Source organism: Elaeis guineensis, chromosome 12 (genome assembly GCF_000442705.2).
Source record: "Elaeis guineensis isolate ETL-2024a chromosome 12, EG11, whole genome shotgun sequence".
NCBI classification, from domain to species: domain Eukaryota; kingdom Viridiplantae; phylum Streptophyta; class Magnoliopsida; order Arecales; family Arecaceae; genus Elaeis; species Elaeis guineensis.
Window position 1 is genome coordinate 14,555,780 of NC_026004.2, and position 17,273 is coordinate 14,573,052.

The 17,273-nt window shown below is 41.1% G+C and overlaps 2 protein-coding genes across 2 annotated transcripts; one reads left to right on the forward strand and one right to left on the reverse strand.

Annotated features, from left to right (window-relative positions):
* Positions 1–4,342: 4,342 nt before the first annotated feature.
* LOC105055307 (dirigent protein 23-like) lies at positions 4,343–4,924 on the forward strand. The gene has a single exon (XM_010937084.2). It carries the CDS (start codon positions 4,343–4,345, stop codon positions 4,922–4,924), a length of 582 nt encoding a protein of 193 aa, XP_010935386.2.
* A 2,422-nt stretch (positions 4,925–7,346) lies between these two features.
* LOC105055306 (uncharacterized) lies at positions 7,347–9,137 on the reverse strand. The gene has a single exon (XM_010937083.4). It carries the CDS (start codon positions 8,780–8,782, stop codon positions 7,499–7,501), a length of 1,284 nt encoding a protein of 427 aa, XP_010935385.1. The 5' UTR covers positions 8,783–9,137; the 3' UTR covers positions 7,347–7,498.
* Positions 9,138–17,273: the final 8,136 nt, after the last annotated feature.

Genomic DNA, 17,273 nt, shown 5'->3' on the forward strand with positions numbered 1-17,273 from the left:
TTTTAATTTAATATCTATATTTGATATAAGTATTATTTGAATCAAAGCAAAATCAAAACCCCAAATCAAAATCAAAAATTCAGCATAAGTCTAAAATTGAATTATCGAATTGGACTGAATCAAAATTATTTTAGTTTGATTTATTTGATTTTAATTTACTTCAATTCGATTTTTAGTTTTATAAAATATAAATTTAAAATTTTGATTTTTTAAAATTTTAATTTGATTTGGATTGAAAAAATCAAATGTATAATGACGACGCCGGCACTCAAAAAAAAATTATTATTAGATAGATGGTAGGGATCTCACCCTTACCCCACCCCATTTGGGCTAAGAATCTCAATTACTTTATCGAAATTGTTGGAAATAGATGATCATGATTGTCTTCATCGGATTTTTTTTAAAATATTATTTTATTAATACTTATTTCTAAATCTATCTTTTTTTTTCTAACTTATTTCTCAAAATACGTGATTTGATTGAATAGAATCTGATGTGGTAAAATCGTATGTTGAACATACGATTTTAAATCTGAAATTACTTGTTCAACATGCGATTTCAAACTTAGATGGCACCCTACCCTACGGTTGATATTTTCAAATAAAAATAAAATCATTCATTGGAGATGCGATTTCACAATGAAATCCTGCGAAATCGCATCTCCAACATGCGATTTCTTTTTTTTTTTTTCCTCTCTCCTCTATATCGAAGATTTTTTTTTCTGCTCTCTTATATCGAGAGATGCGAATGGAAGATGGAGGGGGCACGAACGAAGGATGGAGGGGCCGAGGTCGAGGGGAAGGGGTGGTGGTGGTCGCATGGGGTGTGGGTCCGTTGAGGTCCAAGGGGAGGGAGATTTGGTGGTCGCACGGCGTGCGGGTTCCTCGAGGCCTGAGAGGAGGGGAGGGTGGGTGGTGGTTGCACGGAGCTCAAGGTAGACAAAGGGTGCGGCACGAACGACGGCGAGGCAGGGGCAGCAACCAGAGCCTCACGAGGGGAAAGGGAGGCGGCCGAGTGGAACAGGCATGGGGCCTCAAGGGGATGGCATGGAGGAGCGACGGCCAAGAGGAGGTGCCGTGGGTGGCGCGCAGGAGGGGATGGATGTGGGTCGACCGCAGCAAAGGAAGGCGAAGGATCGGCCAGGAGGGAGGGGGGCTAGGGAGGGAGGAAGGGAAGGAAGAAATAAGAAAAAAAGAAAAAAAAGATTAATAATAAAATATTATTATTTGATTAATAATAAAATATTATTATTTAATAAAATAATAAATTATTATTATTTATTTAATAATAAAATATTTTTATTATTTATTTAATAATAAATTATTATTATTTGATTGATAATATTATTTTAATATACATTTATCACTAAAAACCAACAAATATATTTCATTAAAATCAATAAATATATTTATCACTAAAATAAATTTTTATATAATAATAAAATATATATTATTTTTAAAATAATTATATAATAAATAAAAATATTATTTTAAAATGATATATTTACTAAATCAAAAAGAATCTCATGCATCACACAAGTAATGTGCTAGTAATAATAATAATACAACACAACGTCAGAGAAGACATGGAGCAGTGACAAGCGAATGGAATAATAATCAAATAATAATATTTTATTATTAATCAAATAATAATATTTTATTATTCATCAAATAATAATATTTTATTATTAATTAAATAATAATATTTTATTATTTATCAAATAATAATATTTTATTTTTTTTTGTTCCTTTTCTTAAGTTCCCTTCCTCCCACCCTACCCTCCGACTGATCCTCCGCCTTCCTCTGCTAACAGCTAACCCGCACCCACCCCCCTTAGGTGTGCCACCTGCATTGCCTCCAGTCGGCCACTGCTTTTCTGCGCCATCCCCCTTAAGCCCCAAGCCCGTTCTCCCCCACCGCCATGACCGCCTCTCTCTCTCCTTACGAAGCCCAGGCTATAGCCATCCATGCTGCAACCGCCATAGGCCCGTCCCACCGACATTCATGCCGCACTCGTCGTCCACCCTCGGCTCCGCACAATCACCACCTCCCTCCCCTCCCCCCGAGCCCCGACAAACCCGCACGCCACATGACCATGACCCCCTCTCCTCCCCCCGGCCTTGGTCCTTCCGTCCTCTACCCGCGCCCCTCCAACCGTGCCCCTTGGTACAAGAGAGCAGAAAAAAAACCCTCGATACAAAAGAGAGCAAAAAAAGAAAAACCACGTATTGAAGATGCAATTTCATGAAAAATCATATTTTTAATATATAATTTTATTTTTTAATTTATAGTTAAAAATATCGATCATCGGATGCCATCTCAGCTTGAAATCGCACGTTGAACATGCGATTTCAAGTCCAAAATTGCTTGTTCAATATGCGATTTCGCCGCATTGAATCCCATTCAGCCAAACTACCGTATTTTAGAAAATAAATTAGAAAAAGAGATAGATTTGAAAATAAATATTTAAAAATAATATTTAATAAAAATCTTGTTTTCATCTTTGAAATCTGAATCTTAATATGATAGTTTTTATTTGAACCCAAAACTAATATATTTTGATGCATCAAAAAACTTATATATGTGGTGCTTGTATTGAAACTTGGCAGTTATACATGATCATTAAATCATCTTTGAAGTACTTATTAGTTGTTATTCTAGTTATATATTATATGATATAGTGTATTGATATAATTTATATTATAGTGTTATTGTAATATAAATGAAATATCAATATAGTATTATAAATTATCATTACATATTATTGAATATTTTAAATAATCAGTATTAGAGAAAATTTCTCGATCATATCTAGCAAAATGGTATTTATCCCTTTACGATTTGCACCATGGATAACCAAACAATCATCACACAATCTCAAATATAATAATTCAAATAATATGTAATTTTATTTATATAATATTTCTTGTTTTACGTAACCATACATGTTTGATAGGGCTAAAATGGATCAGATACGTATTGGATATCAATATTTTTTTTTTTGATGAATATGAATATGGATATGGATATTATCTAGATATAAAAATTTATATCCATATTTATTTTAAATAGATATGGATACAATTCGGATATTGAAAGTATAGATATAATTATGAATATAATTTAAATAATTAAATTTTATGACTACATAATTAAATATATTATTAAATAGATAATAAATCAAATTAATAACATATTTATATGGTTGTATATTTTTAAAAAAAATTAATAAATATTATATAAAATTATATAGGATTACATGTAGATTCAGATATTCAGATATGGATCGGATAATTATCTATTCATATCCATATCTATTTTTCTTTGATAGATATGGATATGGATACATATATAGATATAAGTTAAATTTTTAAATTTTTATTTATATCCGAATTGATTCGGATATAAAAGTGGATCCAAATAGATAATATTTATATTATTTTTACCTCTAATGTTTGAAAAGTAGTAGATCATATAAATCTTCTTTCTAAACTCGATGCATAACGGAGCTTTATCAACAAACCACACCAACTGCATTCTAGATATTTGAAGCATGAGGTGCAAAGGTCAGCACATGGACATTAAAAAGCCAAACCGAATTGGTGACATTAGGATAATTTTTAAGGAAATTCCAAAAGGTAGACTCTCGGAGGAAAAAGATCTCCTTAGAAGTAGTTACCATATTTCAAGAAATACAAAAAAATTAAACTTGTCATGTCTCGAAGAACATTGGTATCTTCTCATTAACTATTTTGATACATTTGTACATTTAATAATTTGAGATACCTGTATCTTCCTATTTGATATTAATTAAATCTTAGAACCAATGCTTTATAAACATGCAAAGGTGACCACATGTACAGCTAGCGTCAGGGGAAATGTCCAATGTGGTTCGAGGAGACCATTTATAGTAATCATAGTAATAGCCCTAATCTTTATAGTAATAAATCAGCCATATCCCAGGAGACCTAACAGCAAATCAACGCAACCTAATCTGCTTTACCAATCACATCCTGATCCTATAACATTTGCTCCTATTTTAAAGGAAATAGATAATAGCATACAAGGAAACGAAACATAACATTTATCTCGTTGCGATGGAGGAAACAAAATAATGGCATATAAGGCTATGTATGCCTTGATTTATTTTCTTTTATACCATTATTTGCTTCCTTTGTAATAGCTAGGGATACACCTTGTGATCAGAGAAGCAGACTTGCTACATATTAACTGGTGATTCGCTATCAAGAGCCATCGATTCACCGTCATTACTCCCATCTTTATATATTTCATCGTGGAGAAGACTTGGAAAAAAGATTGCTCGCAGGGAAAAGCTAAAAAGATGGGCATGAGGAATGCAGCAACCATCGTCACCTTCCTCCTCTTCTCCTTCTTCTTGGGCGGCCTAACCCACGACGCCAAACCGGAACGGTTCGACAAGTGGAGCCGGCGGCTCGCCCGGGCCGGCGTCACGCAAGAGCAAGTGACCCAGCTCCACTTCTACTTCCACGACATCGTCAGCGGGGAGCACCCCACCGCGGTCCGCGTGGCCCAGGCCGCTAACTCGGACCGGTCCCCGACCGGCTTCGGGATGGTGGTGATGGCGGACGACCCGCTGACCGAGGGGCCCGACCCGAATTCCCGACTCGTGGGCCGGGCCCAGGGGCTGTACGGCTCGGCCGGGCAGGAGGAGCTAGGGCTCATCATGGCTATGAACTACCGGTTCACGGACGGCAAGTACAATGGGAGCTCCTTTAGCTTGAACGGCTTGAACCGGGCTCTGGATCCGGTTCGGGAGATGGCGATCGTTGGGGGGACCGGGGTGTTCCGGTTGGCTCGTGGGGTGGCCATGGCCAAGACCTATTCGTTGAACGCCACAACAGGAGATGCAATCGTGGAGTATAATGTGACGTTAGTGCATTAGTGGCAATTTCTCCCTCTTTGTTTACTAATTTAGATCACGAGCAATGCCGCAATGTGGAACAATATCTATTATTTTGGGATGGTGAATCTAATTTCTGTCAATTGAATGTCTTGGAAAGCATATAGCCATGCCCATATTCTGATAAATTCTCGTAGCTAACATCAATTTCTACATAGAAAAAGTTTGCAGACAAGGATCGCTAAAGGTGACTCTGGATGGATGGATAGGATAAGACTTGGATGATTGTGGCTGTGATATATAAAGAGAACTATTGCGTTATAATTTATTATTCAGTTCTCTTTTTTATGCATTATAAGACTCCTAGATATATGTAGAACATAATTATGTTTGTATATTTTAATTTCTGAACTTTTTTGTTTGCTCTCTTAGTAGACTTTACTTCTTATTAAACTCTTTTTTGCTTGGAGTTCTCTTCTTAAACAAGTAAGCTACCAGTAAATACATAATATTTTACCTTATTTTCTCTTATAATTTTATTTTTTATTTATTTAATAAATATCTACTTTTGTTGTTTCCTTTCCACACTGTGGTTTCTTTAGTTTTTATCTCTATATATTTTACAATTAAAGATTTTATTTCCAGAAATATTAGATCTTCAAGAGAATTCTCTCATTTTTTACAGCCCACCCCCCCCCCCAAAAAAAAAACTCACTTTTAGAACTTCCCTACTTCTATCCCTCCAAACATTTCTATATCCCAAATCCTATTCAACTCACTTTTCTTAGACAAATTTAACAACCCTTCACCTCTCTTTCCCTTGAACATAGTCAAAAGCCTATCCGTCTTGAATGCCAATACCCTTTCGCTCATTAGTCGTTTCTCAATCACCTCATATTAAAACTTCTTTGCCAGCAAACTATTTTGAGCATTTGCTTTTGGTCCCTACCACTCCATTCATCCTAAGACATTGTCATTTATACATCGCTGACTCTTTACATACCATAACCCTCCTCCCTCTTTTATAAAACCACACCAGAATTAGTGATCTGGGCCAGTGTGCTCCCTTTTATATATCACAACTATCCATTCCTTCCTTCATATACATTTCACATGCATGTTTATATACATTAGTTAAAAATTGAAACAAAAGGATTGTTACTACGTTTTTTGACACGGGGCCATTCAATACAACATGGCAATTCCAACCTTAAGGGTTCAGGGGTAAATGTCAAAATGTATAGAAATGTTGATGTTTTTGGGATAGCATTATAGTGTAATCTTGTCCTTTGCACTTTTGATTAAATACAGTTTTTCTTCTTAAGTGAGGAGTGACTTGATTTTGGAGTCACAAGGTTTTTGATCATGTTTTTGCTGGAGGACTACGACAAAAGTCTTAAAAGACTGAAGCAACGATGTCAACCGAAAAGGTAGAGGCATGCGGCTTTGAAGCATGACGTGATGAGGCTCCGTCTTTGTCAATTGAACTACCTCATCTTGAATCTAAACTTAAGATCGGTAAAATATAATTCGATCCATCAATTAGATCTATATTTGATTCATCATAAATAAATTTAAATTTAAACTAAATGAATTCGGATCATAAACGGATCAATCTATTTAATCTGTTTAATAATTAGATGGGATATGAGTTTTAAATATCTGATCCATTTAATCCGTTTAATCTATTTAATATTTAGATTGGATTGAGTCAGATAATCCATTTAACTTGTTTAACCTATTTAACCTATTTGTGACATATTTAACTCGATCTGTTTAATCTGTTTAACTCATTTAAGATCCGTTTAATCTGTTTAAAATCTATTTAATCTGTTTCTGATCCATTTAATTTGATCCATTTAATCTGTTTAACCCGTTTAACCTATTTAATCTAATTTGATCTATTTAATAAATGGATTAAATGGATCAGATCGGATTATCTGTTTAATAAACAGATCGGATTAAGATTTGAATTTTTGATCTATTTAATAATAGGTTAAATTTGGATCGACTATTTTCTGATCCAACCCATTTACGACCGATCCGATCCGTTTGCCACTCCTATCTAAACCATGTTAATAACGTGTAATGTAGAAGGAGATTTGATAGACTACAAAATAGACAAAATATCTTAATTTATCTTTCATGATCACATGCAGATAGGTTTCAGCATGAGTACTCCAAAAGAACTCGCTAGTGATCCTGTCATTAGGCTCGCAAAGATGCAACTTTTCCGACTCCTTTAAAGATAAACGGAAATAGCCACGAAGTTCACAAATAACCATAGAAATAGCATTTGGAATAAGAAAAAAAAACCTGGTTATGATCAACATATAATAAGGCAGTAAGTAGTACAACATGTTGCGGTGATATTATATGTCGTTGCTGTTATATTCGACATTAGTGACAATATATCACTAAAAATTTAGAAATAATAATAATTTTTTATATCATCATTATTTTATCGGCACTAATATTCTCAATTCTTATAAAAAGCTTTCTAACACGTACAATTTGCTATTTGGTAGCATAGCATCATATCAATAACAAGAAAAGGTAACAATACGACAGACAAATCAAGACAACCACAACACAAGAATCCCCAACATTATCTGCTCAGAAGAAAATCCCATAGACGACCAAGCTAACAAGACCCAGACCCATTCCAACCCAGCTCTCCACTTCCCTCGAAGTTCCGCTGTCATATCGAGCGTAATCCACCAGCGGCTGGACATCCGAACTCGAATCCAAAGGCTGATTCGACCCACCCAATCCCTCCTGCTGCTGCTGCTGCTGCCCAAACACTCCATTAGGCTGCGAGGCTCCCACCGCCGGCTGCTTCTGCTGCCGCATGCCAAACACCCCATTAGGCTGAGGGGCTCCCGCCGGTGGCTCTTCCGTCTGCTGTGGTGCTCCCGCCGGCTGCTGCTCTTCGTTCTGTGGCGGAGCTTCCACTGGTTGCGTCTGCTCCTCCTCCTGTGGGGCTCCCACCGGTGGCTGTTCTGGTTGCTGCTCCTCGTTCTGCGGCGGAGCTTCCACTGGTTGCGTCTGCTCCTCCTTCTGTGGGGCTCCCACCGGTTGCTCTTCCGGCTGCTGCTCCTCCTTCTGCGGCGAAGCTTCCACTGGTTGCGTCTGCTCCTCCTCCTGTGGGGCTCCCACCGGTGGCTCTTCCGGCTGCTGCTGCTCCTCCTCCTGCGGCGGAGCTTCCACCGGCTGCGGCTGCTCCTCCTCCTCCTGTGGGGCACCCGCTGGCGGCGGCGGCTGCTGCTGCTGCTGTCCAAAGGGAGGATTGTTGTTTGTGCCGATGGGTTGAGAAAACGGAGGCGACTCCGGTGCCAGCCCCGGCGACCCTGGCAAACCGCACCCCTGGTTCTCCCGTGGGTCGTCCGACGCCCTCCAGAACAGCTCCCCCTCCTTGTCTATAACCCGCATGTCGCCATCGTCCACCAGGTCCAACCTCACCGGGAAGCTCTCCCCCTCGCCGTCTCCGTCCCACACCGACTCGCTCCCATCGAACACTTCCAGTCCTTGGTCGGTGAACACCAGCGAGCACGCGTTGGCGGTGCTCACCGGAGCGCACTCCGACTCCCACATGCTCTCTTCTGAGCTGCTGTCTTGGACTTGGATGTAGCAGAAGTCGTTGCCGAAGCCTCCGGCTGCCGGAGCGGTCTCCCGGCGGCCGAGGTAGGCAGTGTACTTGCCGGAAGGGGAGGTAAGGAAAGGCTGGGTGTTCTCGGCGGAGTGCGGGGGGATGGATGCGAGGATTTGCTGCTTTGTGGTTCTTTCGATGGTGCCTGAGGGGATGGTGGCAAATGAGAGTGAGGATAGGAGGAGAGAAGAGATGGAGAGGTAGAGGAGGAAGGATGCCAAATGCTTGGTTTGGAGGGAAAACAACTCCATCTCTTGATTGTTGAGGATTGGTTGTATGAGTGAGCTGTGGAGAAATGGGAGGAGGGGAGGGGTTTTAAGGGAGTTGGGTGCGAGGGGTTGGTGTAACTTGAAATGGAGTAGGATCAATGGTGATGGACATTTTAGGTTTCTTATCAATTATGGGCCGAGGCGATGGTACCATTCTTTTCCTTTTTATGCAGCACGAGTCAACCATGATTGGAGTTTTTTAGTCCCTACTATTAGACTGGATTTAGTGGCAAAGAAGAAGGGCCATGTTTACGTAAAAGATCAAAATGTTCGGTGTGTGTGTGATAGAAGTTGTACAGTAGCATATATATTGGGAAGCTTAGAGCAGCTGAGGCAAATCGACGTTGACCGCCTCTCTACTTCCTGAGAGACTGATCAATCATAGTCCTTTTTTTTTTTGATAAGAAATCAATCATTGTCCTTTTAGTTACACCATGCAATGGCGTTCTTCTGTTTTGATATTATTCGAACGGGGTGTTACCAGTCTAACCAATGCATCAAGAGCTAATCCACCTCATGTGGTGACATCAGGTTGTGGTTTGCTAAAGGAAAGGTTTTGACAATGGTGACACTCCAGACAGAGTCGACCCATCCAAGATTGGAATGGAACGTTCGATAGTCAACGCTATGGCATGTCATGGCTACAATATGTTTATATACTAGATGACAAATACTATGGTCTAATGGAGATGACGAGATATGTCATGGTATATATGGGTTGGGTTCTCACCGAGCTGAACCCAATCAAACCAAGTTGAGGTCAAAATCTTGACTGATCTGTTACCCCCATGGTGGCTCATATTGCATGGATCAAGTTAAGATTTGACCCACTTAGAGCCGGGAATTTTATCCCCACGAGTCTTCTAAAACATCTCTTACTGAAAAATTCTCCTTCCACTTTTTCATGTCCCATTTGTCGAATAATGTTGCATACGTCATATGGAGGGTGCTAAGACACTGCAGCCATTGAGGATTGGTACTAATAGCCTGGATTTGGAGCATGGGCAGTGAAGTGATCCCAGGCCCAGGGGTAATAGGACTGTGTACGTTGCCTACGGCATTGGTCCCGCTAGGAATGCTGGCGCCTTTGAGGGGATCAAACAGCCAATCGTACTTGCTCTTGGGAGAGCTGTAATCCACGCCAATGAATATTGAGGACTCGCTCACTGGAGAGACAGTGATAGCTTGAGACACCGGGGCTCCTTTACTGCTCATACAGCAATCCGATTGGTTTGCATCAACTAGGGGCCTTTATTTTTAAGTATTCTCCAAGTCAATTTTAATGGTAGCGTGCTGAACGGAGGTAGCAGTCAAATTTACTCTTCGTGATAGATCTTTTTCTTGTTTATTTCTCAGAAAGGTTACAACATATAAAATTAGGAAGCCTCTATACAAGATAAATTGCTATACATCAGGAATCCCTTGTACAAGGCAAATTGTTATATATCAGGAATCCTCTATACAAGATAAATCACTCTACATCAGGAATCCTCTATACAAGGCAAATTGCTATACATCAGAAATCTTCTATACAAGGCAAATGATTAATCTAACCAAAAATAGGAGTATAACTAATACAACCGTATCTCTAATTTACAGCTTATTTGAATATCACATAATACTTCCCCTCAAGTGCGCATGAGTATCAAGAATATCTAACTTGCGTAATAGAAATCTAAAGTAATCCCATCCTAATGCCTTAGCGAAGATGTCTGCAAGTTGTAGTTTAGTAGAGATATGTGCAGTAACAATATCTTTTAATTTGAGATGGTCTCGAATGAGGGGACAATCGATATCTATGTTTAGTTCTTTCGTGAATGATGGGATTGTCAACAATATGGAGGGCTGCTTGATTATCATAATAAAACTGCATCGGTTGAAAATATTCAATTTCAAGTGATCAATGGAAACTTCATAACCATAATAGCTCGCTGGTAGCACTAGCCATGGCTCTATATTCTGCTTCAGTAGACGAGCGAGATACAATGATTTGCTTTTTAGTCTTCCAAAAAATTAAGCACCCACCAAGTAAAATAAAATAACCAGTAATAGATCATCTGGTCATTGGGCAACCTACCCAGTCTGAATCACAATATGCCATTAATTATAGTGAAGACAATATATGTAGAAGAATTTCCTGACCTAGACTTTGTTTCACGTATTGCAACACAAAAGAATGGCTGCAGTGTAGTTGGCATGGATCCTACATGCATTGAGAAAGGATATGCAGGGAGTAACATATATCCGGTCCCGTGATAGTTAAATAGATCAGCTGTCCGACAAGATGCCGATATTGTCCAGGGTAATCAATCAGATCGTCAGAGTCAGAAGATAAGCAATGTTGCTACTCCATAGGAAAAGTAGAAGACCGGGCTCTCAACATGCCATATTCTATCAAGATATCCAATGTGTATTTTTGTTGAGAGAAGAATATCCCAATCGGACTGTAAGCAACTTCTATACCAAAAAAATATTTTAGAGGGTCTAAACCTTTGATGGAAGAGCATCTGGCCAAGTATGCCTTGAAACGTGTACACTCATGAGAATCACTACCAGTCAAAATTAAATCATTAAAATAGATTAACACTGTCATAAATTTATCTTCGAAATTATATATGAAGAGAGAATGATCAGCGCCAAATTGAATAAAACCATAATCATGTAATGCTGAAATGAATTTTGCAAACTAGTTGCATGAGGCCTATCGTAAACAATAGAGAGATTTCCTTAAATGACATATCTTATTTGAATCAATGGTATAATAATCAGATGGAATATGCATATAGACTTCCTCATCAAAGTCTCCATAAAAAAATGCATTATGCATATCTAATGATGTAGTTTCTATCTTTTAAATAAAAAAAATAATAAAAAAGTATCGGATACTCACCAATTTAGCTACTTGTGCGAAGGTCTCATGAAAGTCTAGCCCTCTATTTGAGTGAAGTCTTTAATGACAAGACACACCTATCAATGCTCCCATCGGCATAACGTTTAATTTTATACACCCATCTGCATTTATTGGGTTTCTTCCCAGGTATTAATGATTCCATGGTCCATGTGCCATTTTCTTCAAGAGCCTATAGTTCATGGGTTATGGTTCCATGGTCCATGTGCCATTTTCTTCAAGAGCCTATAGTTCATGGGTTATGGCATCTCTCCAACGTTGATCCTTTATGGCCTGTGAATAAGTGGTAGGCTCAAAGTGCTCCTCGAGCAATGCTACAAATACTCTATGAGTTCGAGAGAATTTATCACATAAAATAGATCTATCTTATTAAGATTTAATACCTCGAGATCTGATCTATATTGAGCCCACAGCGAGGTTCATGATGAAAAATAGAGTCCAACGAGATCAAGATCATTTCAAACGGAATCCGGATGGCCGAGATACATACTTTTGAAGCTTGCATAGAATCCGAAACGACGGAGGACCGCCGGCGGCAGGCGGCAGGCCGGTGGAGCAGCAGTGGCGCGGCCACAAGAGGCGGGATGCCACCCAGCCACATAGGGCGCGGCTCGGTGTGGGGAGCATGGCCCGGCGCGAAGCGCGCGGCCTAGGCGCTGGAGCGCGGCTCGGCCCAGGCACGCACATGCGAGGCGTGGCCCTGGCCCGCGCGCGCAAGCCAGCCCAGGACTAAGCGCTGCACCTAGGGCCTGTACCTCGGTCTACCATGGATCGAGTGGTCCACGGCCCAGCACGTGGACCATGTGGGTGTTTTTCACATATTTCGTGCGGTCCACGATACTATTCTGTGGACCAGTCACGATCGGACGGCTCTGGTGGCTTGCGGTCACGATCCAATAGCTTGAGGTCTTAATTGGGTTGGTTTAGGACTCCTAAATCTAATCTAATTCAAGTTTAAGCCCTTTAAAAGAGTCTGATCGGTGAACAGAAGGTTTGTGGTCTTTTTTTGGCTTGATTTCTCACGGGACAGAACCTGTGACTTAATTTTTCTCATACGATGTGAAGATCAGAGACCTGAGAGAAGAGAGAGAGCGCCACGTGACTGTGAGAGAAGGAGCTTCAGAGAGGTTTTTGGATAACGGATAGCGATCGCTTCAGGGGTTCAGGGGGTCTTCTTAAAGAGAACTTTTATGAGGAAGAACTTTCTGTGAGGAAAAAATTGAGTGTACGAGGGTTGAGGGTGAGATCTCCTCTTGTAATTTTTTTTTTCATAGTGAAGTTTGTATGCCTCGTGGAGGCGAGCTCTTTTGTGGTTGATCCATGTATTTTGATTGTTTTATTTTATTTCTTCTTTCTTCCTGTTACATCGCATGGTACCAAAAAAATTTTGAAAGGTAGTATTCTGCCCAGACATCCACCCAACATATGGTATCAGAGCGAGGCGGTACAAAGATGCAAATTGCAGTGGTGGTGAGTAAGACTAGAGATAGAGAAGACAGGAACAATCAAGATGGAGATCAACAAATTTGATGGTAAGAGCAATTTCTCCTTGTGGCAGGCAAGAGTGAAGAACATGCTTATCCAGCAAGGATTGATCGATGCTCTTTTGTGTGATAAGAAGCCAACCACCAAAGAGGTGCAGGATTGAAGACGGCTACAGATGTGTGCGATGAGTACCATTCATGTATACCTAGCGGATGAGATAGTGATCCATGTGCTGAGCGAGACTTCCCCGACGATGCTGTGGTCGAAGCTCAAAAAGTTGTACATAGCGAAGTCTCTCACCAACACTCTTTTCCTATGGAGGCAGTTTTACCAACTGTGGATGGCCGACGGACAGAGCGTGCAGGAGCATCTCAGTCATTTTCAGAAGATCCTCACCGACCTCCTTAATGTTGGTGAGAATGTTGAGAAGAAGACCAGGGTGCTGGTTTTGCTGGCGTCGCTTCTCCCTTCGTACAAGTCTTTGGTGAATGCTCTTTAAGTGGAGAAGAGCACCATCAAGATGGATGAGGTCACCATGGTAATACTCTAGAACGATGTTCTCAGGAGGGAGAATCCGGCTTCAAGCTCAGATGGTGGTAGCTCATCTTTAGTAGTTTCTGGAGGAGCAGAAGGTGGTAGACGGAGCTACAAGAGATCGCGATGAGGGTGGTCCAAGTCTAGGAGGGACTTGAGCAAAATCAAGTGTTACCGGTGTAAGAAGTTGGGGCATCTAGCCAGAGATTACCCTCAACTCAAAAATCAGACGGTGGTTGCTGTAGCGACGGCCAGCAGCGATTCAGATGGAGATGTCGTAAAGATATCTGACGAGGTATCTACTTCTTTCCAGCAGTAGATATTAGATTTACCATGCACCCATCATGTATACTGTAGAGAGAAGTATTTTGACCTCCTGGAGAATAGAAAGGGCACTGTATATCTGCCGGATGGATCGAGCTGTGCGATCAGAGGCATCAGGACGGTCAACTGGAGGACACATGATGGTGCAGTGAGGAGATTAAGGGAGATCCGATACATACCTGATTTCAGACGGAATCTTATCTCACTTAGCAGACTGAATTCGAGAGGTTACAGGACGGTAACTGATGGAGGAATCCTGAGGGTGCTACGCGGTGATAGGATTGTGCTGGAGGGGAAGAAGAGGAGCAGAAGACATTATTACCTGGTAAAAAGTCCAGTGCGAGGTGGAGTTTCAGGAGTCAGATGGAGCCCAGAGTGAGGTGGAGCTCCAGGTGGAGGTGGATCGAGCACGAGACAGGAGACTCGAGAGGACGAGAGGCGACGTCGCAAGGTGAGATTCATATTGCCGCAGGATGATGCCCCGAGTAGGTCTCAGGTCAGGAGGAGCATAGTATACGACAGAGATGGGATTGAGCGGCCTAGCTCAACTCCCATGTTTGCTCCTCCATAATCAGCAGACAATTGCCCTAGGGCATGGAGGCGAGGAGATCCAGAAGCTCTCGGAGTTAGAAGGAGGTCGAATATCGAGTCGAGATGAAGATTGTTAGAATTTGATGCCTCAAGATTCGATCCATATTAAGCCTACAGCGAGGTTCGCGACGAAAAATGAAATCCAACGAGATCAAGATCACCTCAAACAGAGTTCAGATGGCCGAGATACGTGCTTTTGAAACTTGCACAAAATTCGAGGTAATGGAGGACCGCCGGCGGCGACGCGACCGCAGGAGGCGGGATGCCGCCCAGTGCGTGGGCCAGGCACGGCCTAGTGCGGGGTGCGCAGCCCGGCACGAAGCGCGCGGCCCAGGTGCGGGAGCGCGGCTCGGCCCAGGCATGCATGCGCGGGGCACGACCCGAGCCCAAGCGCCTGGCGCGGGCCCGCGTGCAGGCCAGCCCAGGCCCAGGCACCGTGCCTGAGACTTGTACCCTGATCCACCATGGATCAGATGGTCCACGGCCTAGCGCATGGACCGCGTGGGCGTTTCCCACGTGTTTTGCGTGGTCCACGGAACTATTCCATGGACCGATCGTGATCGGACGGCTTTGGTGGCTTGCAGTCATGATCCAACGGCTTGGGGTCTTAATTGGGTTGGTTTAGGACTCCTGAATCTAATTTAATTCAGGTTTAAGCCCTTTAAAAGGGCTTGATTGGTGAACAGAATGTTTGTGGTCATTTTTTGGCTTGGTTTATCACGGGAACAGAACCTGTGACTTGATTTTTCTCGTATGACATGAAGATCAAAGATCCGAGAGGAGCGAGAGCCACGTGACTGTGAGAGAAGGAGATTCAGAGAGGTTTTTAGACAGCGGACAGCGGTCGCTTCAGGGATTCAGGGGGATCTTCCTAGAGAGAGCTTTTGTGAGGGAAAAATTTCTGTGAGGGAGAAATTGGGTGTACGAGGGTTGAAGGTGAGATCTTCTCTTATAAATTTTTTTTTTATAGTGAAGTTTGCATGTCCCGTGAAAGCGAGCCCTTTTATGACTGATCCACGTATTTTGATTATTTTATTTTATTTTTTCTTTCTTTCTGCTGTATCGAATGATACCAAAAAAATCTTGAAAAGTGATGCCTTGGCAAGACATCTATCCAACACTATCTACGGGGTGGATCGTATCTGATGTCGCCACGGAATGGATTATTTTAGGTGAGGGGTCGCTGGAGTTTGCTGCATTGTATATATAATCCTCAAGCAGGTGGCTTTCTGTTTCTACCCAATCGTTATTCTCCTGTACGTGAATTTGTTGTGCTCCCGCTGACTACATTACCATTGGCTCCTTCTGTGTTCGTGACATCTCGAAAGTTTGTATTGGGCCATTTCTCTATGTGTGGGCTGATCCGATGGAAGAGAGGTTGTAACAATACAGCCATTCAATGACCTCCTTATCGTTCGGCCCATGAGCTGGAATTTCATCCGTACTATTTTGCCAAAGGCCCTCATTGTGTAGGCTGTGATCCGTTGGTGAGTCTGGCATGATAGAGTGCTCATCCTCATTAGGTATGAAGCCAAAATCAGACTCAAAATTCGATAAAGGTACAGTTGGCCCATTGTCCTTCGAGTCCTCAAAAGTCATGAATTTTTCTTCATTAAAGATAACATCTTGAGAGATAAATACTTCATGGGTATCGAGATCATGCAACTTCCAACCTATCTAGGCATGAGAATAGCCAATGAAGATGCATTTCCGAGTTTTTGGATGAAATTTATCATGGATTATAGGTCTCCAATAAGCATAACAGATCAACCCAAAAATCCGAATGTGATCATAACTCGGTTTGCACCCATATATCATCTCGTAGGGCGTTTCACCAGATAATACTTATATTGATGTGTGATTTATTAAGTGTACTGTAATTAACATACATTCCTCCCAAAACTTGATGGGCAATCTTGCTTAAAATTTTAAGGCTCTTGCTACATTTAGGATGTGTCGGTGTTCTCCCTAACCTCTCATCTTGTTGAGAAGTATTAACACAAGCCGTTTGATGTACTATCCCATTATCAGAGCAAAAATATTGAGCCATTCCAAAAAAACTAAATGCTTGACCATCATCTGATCTAAGTGTTTTTATACTGCATCCAAATTATGTTTTTACTAAGTTATGAAATTTCACCAACAACCTGTATGTTTCAGGCTTCTTTTTCATCAAGTATACCCACGCTCCTCTACTGTGATCACCGACAATTGTAAAAAAATAACATATACCAGACAGAGAAACAGTATTATAAGGATTCCAAATATCACAGTGAATCAACTCAAAACAGGCAGTAGTCTTATTTTCACTAGCAGTACAAGACGTTCTAGAATGTTTTGCACGTAAGCAAATATCACATGACTCATTATCAAATTTATCAACTGAAATTTCGGAAATCAAACTAAGAGCTTGCCTCGATAGATGTCCACAGATGATAGTTATCTGATTGTGATGCCGAAAAAAGCAGATATGATTTTCTTGTTTGATGCTTCCGATCGCAAATGATAAACCCCTCCCCTCAATTCACTCGGACCAATCGGCTTCTTCGAGATGAGATCCTGCACAAGACAAAATTCAGAGAACACCGTTACTATGCAACTCAAATCTGTAGTTAATTTTTCAATTGAAAT

What these genes read in the sequence shown, in the direction of transcription:
- LOC105055307 (XM_010937084.2), top strand. Translation starts at nt 4,343, where the DNA reads ATGGGCATGAGGAATGCAGCAACCATCGTCACCTTCCTCCTCTTCTCC.
- LOC105055306 (XM_010937083.4), bottom strand. Translation starts at nt 8,782, where the DNA reads ATGGAGTTGTTTTCCCTCCAAACCAAGCATTTGGCATCCTTCCTCCTC.